At 54.6% G+C, this 12,058-nt stretch overlaps 1 protein-coding gene across 6 annotated transcripts in view; it reads right to left on the bottom strand.

Moving 5' to 3' along the window:
- KCNJ12 (potassium inwardly rectifying channel subfamily J member 12) overlaps positions 1-10,025 on the bottom strand; it is a 54,913-nt gene extending 44,888 nt beyond the window's left edge. For 4 of the 6 annotated variants that reach the window (XM_060203275.1, XM_060203283.1, XM_060203274.1 and 1 more), the window contains exon 1: positions 9,563-10,025. Coding sequence is in view for 2 of the 6 variants with exons in the window: in XM_060203274.1 (XP_060059257.1) it covers positions 9,563-9,644 (82 nt within the window). In the remaining 4 variants the exon portion in view is untranslated. The remainder of the gene's footprint in view (positions 1-9,562) is intronic. The other 2 variants (XM_060203277.1, XM_060203276.1) reach the window with 2 other exon arrangements.
- Positions 10,026-12,058: the final 2,033 nt, after the last annotated feature.

The raw sequence follows: 12,058 nt of genomic DNA, 5'->3' as shown, positions 1-12,058 counted from the left end.
CAAGTACTAACCAGGGCCAAACCTGCTTAGCTTCCAATATCAGACAAGATCAGGCATGTTCAGTGATTGCTGCCTTCCAGTGGTCCTCCTGAGCTCCATACGCAATGTCAGATGTGGGGTTCACTTGTTCTGGTTCACAGCTGAGGAGACAGAGACTGCAGGCAGGGCTCCCAGCTCCCAGGGATGCTGCTCAGCTGAGTAGAGAAACCCTCAGTCTTGCATCAGCCCTGAAATCACCAGGAGGGCAGTTGGGGCCAACCTGAAGCCTAGTCACCTGGTCTTAAGGCCTCAGGGCCAATGCATCTGTTGTGGGACCAGGGCCAGGACCCATGGGTGCCTCTGAAGCTATAGCTGGCAGGGCTCACAAAAGAAAAGGGAAGAAGGGTCTCCTCTGTGAAACAGACCCCAGGGAAGGGCTGGACCACTCCCTGGATGCCTGGGGGCCCACAGGGTATGGGATTCAGTAGTTGTGGAGATTCCTGGAGCCTGGAGAGAGGGAGGGGGGACCTGGCTTCCCTGGCCCGTCAGGTGGTGCCAACAGCTTGAGGCCCAGCAGGCTGGGAGAATGGGCACTGACCAGCCTCCGGCCAGCACAGCAGAAAAGACAAGAGCAGGGAGAAGAAGCTGCTTATGCCCTGGGCCACAGAGCTGAGGCTGAGAGGGGAGAGATGGATGCCAGACAAGGGAAACTGAGATAGAAACAGCAGAGACGACACCACATCTCTAAGACAGAGTCTATGACCCTTTCTCCCAGTCTTCACAGGAACCATCCTCCTAGTGCAACTGAAAGTAGGCTGGAGGAATGGCAGGACTGGCCAAGCAGGTGGTAGACTCCCAAGATAGAGAAGCTTGGAGAGGAATCAGGGGGACCAGTTCCTCCCAGACCTGACCTGCATACCCTCCTGTCTGAGGGGCAGGTGGTGACAGCAAGGCACAAAGTGAGTAAGAAAGGCACAAAGTGAGTAAAGAGGGCACAGCCTCCAATGCATCTGCATTATTCAGGGTAGGGTGGCTAAATTGGCCCAGTGACCTGCCCCACAGCTGGGGCACCTGACCCTTGTGAACTGAGGTACCCAGAGAGGGCTGGGCTTGGGATCCCACTGTTGAGGACACAGGAGTCTGGACTCCCTATCTGTGTTCAAGTCCCAGACCATTACATGGGAGCACCTGCACAAGCAGTGGAGCAGGGTTCTGATGTCTCTCCTTCTCTCTCTCTCTCTCTCTCTCTCTCTCTCTCTCTCTCTCTTTCTTCCCCCTTTCTGCTATCCTCTGCCTTAAAAAAAAGAAAATCGTCATGGCCTGGTGGTGGCCAACACCTGGTTAAGTGCACACATTGTAGTGCAAAAGGTTTCAGGCTCAAGTCCCTGGTCCCCACCTGCAGAGGGAAACCTTCATAAGTAGTGGATCAGGGATGCAGGTGTCTCTCTGTCTCTATCTCTGTGTCTCCCCATCCCCTCTCACTTCCTCTCTGTCTCTATCCAATAATAAATAAATAAATAAAAACATTAAAAAAGAAAAAGAAAATCATCACCAGGGGTGGTGGAGTCATTCAGACACTGAGTCTCAGAAATAACTCTGGTGGAGAGAGAGAGAGAGAGAGAGGGAGAGGAAAGAAGGAGGAGGAGGAGAAGAAGAAAAGGAAAAGGAAAGAAGAGAGGAGAGAGGAGAGGAGAAGAGAAAGGAGAGAAGAGCTTGGATTCCCAGGAGGCACTCCAGAGCCTTCAAATCAGAATCTCTGGGGATAAAGACAGGAGATTTGTATTCTCCAAATGCTTCTATGGGCACATGGGGAAGAATATATCCCACAAGAAGATTTGGCATCTCTCCCAACATTAAAATGCACCAATTCTATAAGCCCAGTTCTCTGCCTCAAGAGGCTGCCATTTATGAAGCAAGGAATCCAGAAGCCAGGAGCTGCAGGGGCTCTGCACACTTGGAACACCACAGCTAAGATTCTGGGGCCAGGAGACTGGTGCTGCAGGCAGCCCAAAGCGCCCATCACAGCAGGGATGTAGAAGCCATGAATGGAGAGCATTCACAGGGGTGGCTGGAATGCAGGGATGGGATAATTCCCCAGAAGATGATGGGGTGGGGGGCCAGGCAGAGGTAGAGGAAGGCATGTTTATTTAACCACATTCACAAGTTGGCAGAAGTATCCAACCAGATGTTTTCCAATGATGGTCGCTTCAAGAACAGAAAGCTTTGGAGTAGAAGCTACAGGGCAGATAGCATCTGAGAAGAAATTCACTTCCTTTTTTCATTAATAATTTATTCAAATTTTTGCCCTCAGCGTTATCACTGGAGCTGGGTTCCAGCACTATGAAGTTGCCACTCTTGGTGGCTATTTTTCTACCCTATACACCCCTCTCCCTCGCTTTTTTTCTTTTTTTTTTTTTGGACAGAGACAGAGAAAAAGAGCAAGGAAGGATGGGGGAGAGAGAGAAAAAGACACCTGCAATACTACTCCACTGCTTGTGAAGCTTCCCTCCAGCAAGTGGGAGTCAGAAGGCTTGAACCCAGGTCCTCAAGCATGGTGCTTGTCTGTGCACTCAACAAGATGTGTAACCAACCATCTGCCCCCAAGAAACTCATTTCTTATCCTGAGAATTGTCTGGGGTTCTGCCATGAGCATATAATATGCCATCATTAAAGAAAAAAAAAAAACCTGTCATAATGAGCCAAGCCAGGGCTCACCTGTTTGTTCCTTTCTTTCCTTTACCCTCCCCACTGGCACAGACATTAGCCCCAGCCCCTTACATAGGGAAAAGTGCCTGCAACACAATCCAAAGTTAATTGTTGAGATGCTAAAACTCTGACATGCTCAATGGATGTGTCTCTGACATTCAGCTAGCCAAGATCTCTAAGAGGGGAAGGAAGGGAAGAGACCCAGGGGTTGGTCTCCACAGTGGCATATAAACAGATTCCCAAGTGTGAAGCTACATCCCTGGCCCTATCCACAGCTTGCTTTCACAAGGCCACAGTCCCAATCTCCACCCCACCTGGGAGGCCCCTCCCACCAACCTTAGGGACCCCAGAATCCCTTGGAATTCAAGACATCCATAGGACCCTGGTACCCCCTACCAGACACACCCACCCTGGCACTCTGGGCCTTGCCAAGCTCCAGTCCTATGAAGAGGCTGGAAGGAGCCAGTTCCCCTTGCCTCCCCTCCACCCCTCCCTGAGCCTATTCAGACAAGAGTGGAAGCTTGGCCTGGATTTGGCTGGGAACCAAGAGCCCAGAGGCTCAGAGTTGGGGGCAAGGGGGTGGCAAGGCTGCTGTCACCCAGGACGCCAGCTGCTGGCACATATTTATTTTTGCTTGAAGTGCTGGAGAATTGCAGGGCTGGAGCTGCCAGCTCAAGGGAGTTGGAGCTACAGCTGGAAGGGGGGACATTGGTTGGCATGGGGAGTCATTTAGCCCCTCCCTGACCTCTCCTTTCAACCTCTCCATCACACACACATATACACATGGTATCAGCATTTCTCGACCTCTATACACTTCCCACTCTGAGCCCCAGCTCTTTCTCTTTAAGTCTCCAAAGAGCAAGGGGCTGGCTGTGGAAAGGGCAGGCCAGAGGCCACAGCAGGGCTCAGGTGGGCTCTATACTTTGCCTCCCCAGAGGTAAATCCCACCCCAGGTACATCTTCTGAGTGGCCAGGGTACCTGACAGAGCCCAGACACTCTCCCTGCCGGGAGCAAGACAGAAAACACTCTCCCTACCAGGAGCAAGCAACTTCATGCTATTGACAACTGGGAAGCTGCTAACACTGGTACCAGCAAATTAAAATAGCTAAGCTAATTTCAAACCTGGGTGTCATGTTCAAAGAAAGTGAAGCAGAATGAGGGTGACAGGAGGTGGTGCACCTGATGGAGCATACACATTACCACTTGTGAGGACCTGAGTTCAAGTCCCCAATCCCCACTTGCAGGGAAGAAGCTACATGAGTGGTGAAGCAGTGCTGCAGGTATCTCACCTCTCCATCTGTGAGTGAGTGAGTGTGTGTGTGTGTGTGTGTGTGTGTGTGTGTGTGTGTGTGTGTCAGAATAAAGGAAAGAAAAGGGGAGAGAGAGGGGAGGGGAAAGGGGAGAAAAAAACGTAGGACAGAAGGACTGAAGGAAGTGAGGGGAGGAGTGGGGGGAAGAAGGGAGGGAGGAAGTCAGGTAATCAAATGGACAAGGGAGGTAAAACACTCTGACTCATAGAGCACACAGGCACAGTGACTCCATGGCCTCCCCATCCATCACAGGAAGGACAGACCCAGGGGCTTGAGGATATCATAGCTTGCTCTCATCTGCAAGGGGACCAGCTCTGCCTTTCCAAGGGCCAGGGTTGAGGACATCCTCAGCTGGTAGCAAGTAAGTGTCAGAGGCAGCACAAGGCTCAGAGCTTGATGCAGGAGGGCTTGAGGAAACCCACAGAGAGGAAAGTATGGAGTCTGTGCCAACACACACACACACACACACACACACACACACACACACACACACACACACACCAAGTGACAAGTCACAGGCTCAGAGAAAAGTCTTGGGCCAACATTCCATAGCAAGCACTAGGGTTTCAGGACAGTGAGGCCCTTGGGAAAGAGGGGGTCCCTCTGGACACCACTAAGAAGGAGCACTCACTATGTGGGAGGCACATGTGCAGGTGAACAAACCTACTTATCCCCCAGGTGTTTCCTATAACTATATACAGGAACTGGCTGCATATACTGGGAGCATGTGGCAAGCAAATCGCCTCAAAACCCTGAGCTTGAGAGCTCATATTCCATGAAAGAAGACCAACAAAGAGAGAATACTGTATCAGAGGGCCTTCAGTCTAAAACAAAGCAAGAGACAGGGAGGCTGGAGGGTAGGGACAGGTCTCTCAGAGAAAGTGGCACTTGGGCAAGAGCTGAGGCAGCAAAAGAGAGACTGAGAAGGAGATCCAGGCAAAAGGAAAGCAAGTGCAAAGGCCCTAAAGCACAGCGAGGAGGAAGGAGGGAGTATGGGAAGAGAGGAAGGAGCAGGACCTACTCTGAAAGCCTCTGTTCCCATTTTGTGAGCCTTCTTCATGCCTGTAGCCTTTGAAGAGATCCAGGCCACAACCAGAGAGGTAGCTCAAGAGGAGGTTGGTAGAGCAGGGCCCCAACTGGAGTGGGCGTCCTATCAGGATTAGGGAATCTGTGTCCCCTGATACTCCAGGGCACGTTGGGGTCACTGTGATAGGGGACACACACACTGCTTTATCTGGTCTTGCCAATGTAACACAGATGAAACTAATTAGGGGGCTGCCAAGGGTTTCCCAAAGTCCTTGCATCCTCAGATTACTCCCACCTACCAGCAGGAAGCCCTGAACTGTAGAGTCACTAAGTGTGTATAGGGAGTCACTAAGTGTGTATAAGTGTCTGTAGAGTCACTAAGTGAGTAAAGGGGGCAGAGGCCATACCAGGAGCAAGGACCCCTTCTATTGCAGCCAATCACCCACCTGTGTGTGGCTCTCAGTTTCTCCACATGGGTAAAGTAAGGTTGGACTGGAATAATGGGTTCCCAAGACTCTGGAGTCACAAATGTTTACACTCCCCTCCTACAAGGAGCCCCTGTTTCTTACCCCTACTTCTGCTGAGGAACTCCCCATCAGAAACTCACTTTTCATTTTTAAGATTTATGTATTTTTTGTTTCTTTTCTATTATCTTTATTTATATATTGGATCAAGACAGCCAAAATTGAGAGGAGGAGGAGAGACAGAAAGGGAGAGAGTCAGAGAGAAACCTGCAGCACTGCTTCACCACTCACAAAGCTTTCCCCCTGCAGGTGGGGACCCGGGGCTTGAACCTGGCTCCTTATGCACTGTAACATGTGCACTCAACCAGGTGTGCCACCACCTGGCCCTTAAGATTTATGTATTTATAAGAGAGCACACGTGATGTCAGGAATAGAACCTGGAATCTGATGCTAATAAGTCCAGAATTCTACTCCTGCTCTACCTCCCAGGCCACAGAAACTGACTTTTCTACTCTCCCAGCCTAGTCGTTCTCCATCCCCCCCAACCCCAACACAGATGAAAACTGAGGTGGTCAATGCCCTCTGCTGGCCTTCTCAGAATGTGAGTTCCTCAAGGGCAGGGCCAGGTTTCCACTCATTCAACACCTACTTACTAAGCACCTCTATACGCCAGGCTGCGCCCAGACCACAGCTGAGCCACAGAGTATCAGCATAGTGAGGAAGAGCATCCACTTGAACCCAGCAAGCATTTACTGTGCACCTACCATGTGCTGGGCCTCTAAGGATCCCTGGAATGTAGCAATATGGGCACTGGGAAGAGGCAGGCACTGGGACCTGAAGAAGTGGGGAGCACAGGGGGCAAGTGGGGATGCCATGCTGGCAGCACCCCCCAACCAGCCTGGAGTACAATGGCACAGAGCAAGGCATCTGTGGAATAAAAGAAGATCCTCAAGCTGGGGTAAAGAGCACAGGCCTCACTTCTCCCTCACACCTCCCTGGCCTGCAGTATCCATTCTGTGCAATGGAACGAATGCCACCCACTGCACTAGAAGGCTATTAGGAAATTAAATCAGCTGGTAGAGTACTGGGCCCTCTGCCAGTGCCCAGTGAGGGCTCCCAGTACTGCCCTCTGCTCTGGAAAACCCACCACTTCAGCCCAGATCCCTACCCCACCCCCAATGCTCCCCAGAGGCCTCCCCCTCCATGGCCTGCCCACGGCCCAGTTTCAGGCCCAGTTTCAGGCCGCCTCTCTTTTATCTCCAGTCCCTCCCTGCTGCTGTCTCCCCATCATGCAGCAAATTCCCCTGGCACTGCCATCCCCACTGGAGCCCACACCCACCACACCTTCCCCAAGGCCAGCCCAGACTCCACCCCTCCTGCTGTCCATAAGCTTCCAGGCTCTTGCTGTGCCAGGCCCATGGCAGGGCTCCAGTTGCAGGCCCCAAGGGAAAGACAGGTGTGCCCATGTGTCACTCACAGTGAAGTCCTGGCAAGGGACCAGCAACAGACACCAGCTGCTCCTGTCAGAGGAATGGTGCACCCATGGTCAGTTCATGGCAAGGCTGAGGGTGGGTACAGAGAATGTACCAGAAGCCATGAGGAGTGCCAGGATGAAGAAGCAGTTGCTTCCACCCCTGACCTGTACTAATGCTTCCAGGTGCCATGCGGGGTGCCGCCAAACATGTCCATGGGCACCAGAAGCCTGGCCAGGCTAGATAAAGGAAGCTGTCCACAGGCAGCACCACCCCAGTGCTCCATAACAGCACTACTGCTGCAACTGTCCTTACTGTTAACCAGACTGTGTTGTTATTTTCCTACCATAGAGCTGTCCAGTACTACTTTGCCCTGGTTTGGGCAGACTACAGAGGCACTGCATCCTGGAACAAGAAGCCTGGCAGGGGCAGGCCTCTGGCCTGGTAAGAGAAGGTGAGACCTTTGGTTCAGAATTTCAGCTTGCAGGGGCCAGGTTTTGGTGCACCCAGTTAAGTACACACATTATAGTGTGCAAGGATGCAGGTTCAAATGCCTGGTCCCCACCTGCAGTAGGAAAACTTCACGAGTGGTGAAGCAGAGCTGTCAGTGTCTCTCTCTGTCTCTTTCCCTCTCTACCCCCTCCCTTCTCAATTTCTCTCTTCTCTATCCAATAACAAATAAGATAAAATTTCAGCTTGCTGTGTGGCTTTGGGCAAGACCCTGTGCCTCTCTGGATACCTCTTCCTCCTAGCAAAACACAACTCGGTGGACACCCCTCCACCAGGCACATGCTGAGAAGGGTTCTCTCCAGAGAAACCTGGAAAGCCTATGGGGTCTGATGGGGCAACTGGGTTCTGAGCAGGGGATCCAGGGCTGGATCCCAAGAAGAGTCATTACCTTCAGTGGTACAGAGAGGATGCTGCTGTGCTCTGGCCCACAAAGAGGGACAAGGTGATCTGGGGCCTGAGCCAACAAGTTTGAGCCCCAGGGTAGCACTCAGTGGTCCCAGTGGAAGAGCCAGTCCTCCATGTCCCACACACTGGAGCCCAAACTTTGTACCCCACAATGTTCACATAAGCTCCTCTCCTTTGCCACCCTGCTCTCCGCCTGAGGTCTTGGCACCTTGAAGGGAGTTCTTCCAAGTCTCCCCACTTGCTCTCACTGGAGATAAGGCACCCCAGAAAACCAAAAGAATGGAAGACTTTGTTAAGGAGTCTCCTGAGTGGGACAGGAGTTCTCCACCCTGGAGCAGGGGTGCTCTTCTCAGAACAGGGGAGGAGGAAGTACTCTGCAAAAGGCTGAAGGTAAGGATCTCCCTTCCAGCCCCCTCTGACCACAGGGCGGGTCCAGGACCGAGAGGCTGCAAGGGGGGCACAGAGTGAGGCTGAAGGGGAAAGCTGGCAGCCCAGGTAAGCCTAGTTTCAGTCCCTCAAGGAGGGACTAAGGGGTAGGCCGGAGGCTAACGCCTCCTAGGTTGGCACCTTGGAGGAGGCGGCTGCTGATTTCAGCTATGTGTGGGTGCCTCTGTGCTCCTGGGAGACAGAGCCCACGAACTCGGGTTGGAGATACAGCGACAGGGAATGGGGCTCCAGTACTGTAGTCCAGGCTTCCAATGTGAGCACAAGAAGCAAAGAAGGAAGTGGAAATGGCCACAGGCGGCTGGAAGCTCGCAAGTGGATCCCACCCCTCCCACATGAAGAGCAGGTACCCCTGGTCCCAGCAAGTCCAGGCTTGTAGAGAGCCAGACCAGTCCCCCAGAACCCAAGACCCCTCCACAGAGAAACCATTTCTATGACAGCCCCCAACCCTATCCCCGAGTCAGGCTTTGAAATATTCACATGACATGTGCACAATCTGACAGAACACGCACCCGGTACGGCTGCAGCCCCATCTTCCATCTGAAACACCTTTGGAAGCTCCCACCCCAAGTCCCTCCCACAGCACCCCCTTCTCCCCACCCCCACACCCAAGTCGATCTAGACATGTAGTGCTTGAGGGCACCTCGGCTGAGGGGCCACCCCCTCCGCAAGCAATCAAGGGCTGACTTGTAAAAGCCAGAAGGTGCAGCTAGATAGAGTTGACTCTAGCTGGCTAGTGAGAACTCCATTTCCAGAGTATTCTTCCTCCCTGAGTGCACAGGAGGTAGGAAAGAGAAAGACCTCACCGGCCTGGGCCTATTTTCAGGTCCCCTCAGCCTGCGGCCCTCCCCACCACCCCAATAACTCGGGTATCAGAGAAGGTCACACTAGGACCGCCTCCAAGCGCGAAAGTGGTTCCCCACGCTGCCTCCAGAGCCCCTCTGGCAGGATGGCCAAAGTTTCCTTGAGCGCCCCCAGGACGGGGGTGAGTAAGGTGCAAAGTTCCCCGGCGGCGATAGTGGAGACATGGCTGGGGAAGAAAAGCTCGCAGTCAGCAGTTCTGCGAACGGCTTACCAAGGGAAGGGAAGAAAGAAAAAAAAAAACCAGAAACCGAGAAGCAGAAAAGCTCTCCCTGCTGCCCCACCTTCCCTGTGGCTGCACCGACGCGCGCGCTCGCTCCAGGTCGGCCAGGGGGCATAGGGGTGCAAGGGACCCCCAACCGTGTCCGGCGCCTGAGCACTTACCGCGGCCAACGCCTCCAGCGCGCTCCGGGTCCTCCGGGCTCCGCACTCCGGGTCCTCCGGCTCTGCACCGCGCAGGCTGCATAGCCGCCGCTCACGGCCCCCCGGAAAGCCCCATGCTGGGGAACGCGCGTGCGGGGCGCCGGTCCGAGGTGCGCGCCTGGACGGCGGCCCTGGAGCCAACGCGGGCTCCGGCAGGGCTAGGGGCGGCCCCTCCACCCCAGTCCGGCCAGGAGCGCAGCCGCTCCCCTCCCCCGCCCGCCGCTGGCAGACCCCGGGCAGGCCCGCGCCCCTCCGCTCCAGCCCTCCCCCGCGGTCCCGCGACCAGGCCAGAGAGGAGGGGAGAGGCGGGGAGAGGCCGGGAGGGGCAGGGAGGGCGAAGAGACTGAGACTCTGCGAGAACCCCGCACCGCCCCGCTGCCTTGGAGCCGCTCGCCAACTCCTCCAACTCTCGGCGGAAAGCACGCCTGCCCCGCCCCGCCCCTGCCTACCCGCGCCCCCAGCCCCCAGGCCCCGGACGGCCCCCACACCCACAGCCCCTAGCACACGGGGCGCGCACGCGCGGGCGCGCACACACCGAGGCATGTCCTCCCGGGGACGCGCGCACAGGTGCAGGCGAGCGCACACAGGCGCGGGACTGCTGCTCACACGCGGCACCACATCCACACCCCAGAGTGCACGCCCCACGAGCAGAGTGGCCGCGGTGCACACGGGCCAGCAAGCGCCTGGCGGGGTGGCTTCTGCACTTGTGCAGACCTCGGCCTGTCCATTGCGGGGACTCCTTCCTCCCTGCACACAGGGCATGCACGCGCACATCCACACAGTGCTTCCTTCTCTTCAGCCGCATGATTCTCTTCCCCATCTTGCGCCGTTTGGCTTCTCCCATCTCCTGCTTCCTCCTCCCTGCTCCTCCCCCTATTCACTTACTCTCTGCAGACTTGACCCCCATGTGACCCTCTTCTCATGCCACCCCTGCCTCTGAAGGTTCGAGCTTTCTTCCCAGCCTGTCCCCACTGTCTCTGCTCTCCCAGCCTCCTGGGGCCTATTGTCTGAGCCTCAGATCTCTCAGCCTCCTGCAGGGCCCAGGCCTTTTATCCTGGCAGACAGACTTGCCTGGCTGGGCCTTGGTCCAAGGAGACCCCACTGGATCCTTGGTCTGAGCTTTGGCTCTCTCTGCCTTAGGGTCACAGAACTGGGCCAAGGAGGCAGATCTGTACCCACAGCACAAGCCTCAAAGGGCTCCCACCACCACCACCCCCCAGCTTCCAACTTCCCCTTTAATATGAAATATAATTATGTGTCTGCACAGCAGGGAGACTGGCTGCAGTATTCTAACCAAGGAGGATGGCTCTCTGGCCTCCGCCCAGATTGCTGACAACCCAGACAGAGCCCTCTGCAGGCCCTACCAGTCCCAAGCTCCCAGTCCCAAGCAGATGGCAGGTGCCACCCCACCCAGGCCACCCAGACACCTCACCAGCCTCAGGCTGCCCTGGGTTTGAATGTCACCACCCCTTCTGACCAGCATCATCGCTTCATGCCCCACTTACCAGTCATCCAACATGAACTGTGAGGATTTCTACCCCCTGGAGCTGTCATGGGGATGAAACAGAAATGGAGCACAGCAACAGCACTCTGCACAACTTCCAGCTGGGTGGAAGAATTGACTTAGTGATTGAGTGCTCAGTATGTACAAGGCTCCACACTAATTAATAACCTAGCTAGATTTACTCCATGGTTCCTACCACATACAACCTGGTCCCATTTTACAAGGAAAGGAGTTGAAGGCATAGTGACTTGTCTGTCACAGAGCTCAGAGCCAGGTCTGTTCCCAGGATGAGAAGAACTACCACCACCCCTTGCCTTGACAGCTGCTGAGGGTGACATTGGAGAGAGATGGGTCACTGGGGAGGGGGGAGTGCTAGGTCAGCACTCCACTCTGCTCCCTGGCTGAACCCCAGGGTCCTGGCTTCCCACTCCTGAGATAGCAGCCTCCCAGGGGACCAGAAGCTCTTTGGAAATTCTTCCTCCTTCTCCCTCAGTGACCAAGGAAGGAAGTGATTCAGCTTCTCCTCCCCCTCTCTTACCCAGATCCCCCCTCCCCTCAAGTGACTTCAGACACTTCTCCTGTAAGACTCCCACCATGGGATCCTAAACAAGTGGCACATTCCCTCAGCTAGAAGGCAGTTGCAGCAAAGGGTCTTGGCTGGGAAATGGACATGAACACCTCAGCATAGTGGCATGTCTACAATTTGAACAATTCCTGGGATAAGCCCCAGAACAACCCCACTCATACATATACAGAGATCCTACCCAGCTGCTCATCAGGAGACCCAGTGCCAGACAAGCTAGGTCTTCTCCCTGGGCTCTTGGGGCCCAGTGCCATCACCATTGGTCATCTAGTGAAGAATGTTCCCGCAGAAGGTATAAATCTGACTTGCCAGGCCACTGCCCTTTAGGCTTTGCCCTCTGACTCACTGCTGGATTAAAATTCATTACTTA

The sequence above is a fragment of the Erinaceus europaeus genome, chromosome 12, assembly GCF_950295315.1.
Source record: "Erinaceus europaeus chromosome 12, mEriEur2.1, whole genome shotgun sequence".
NCBI lineage: Eukaryota > Metazoa > Chordata > Mammalia > Eulipotyphla > Erinaceidae > Erinaceus > Erinaceus europaeus.
The sequence above is the reverse complement of the archived record's forward strand: the minus strand, read 5'-3'. Positions and strand labels throughout refer to the sequence as shown.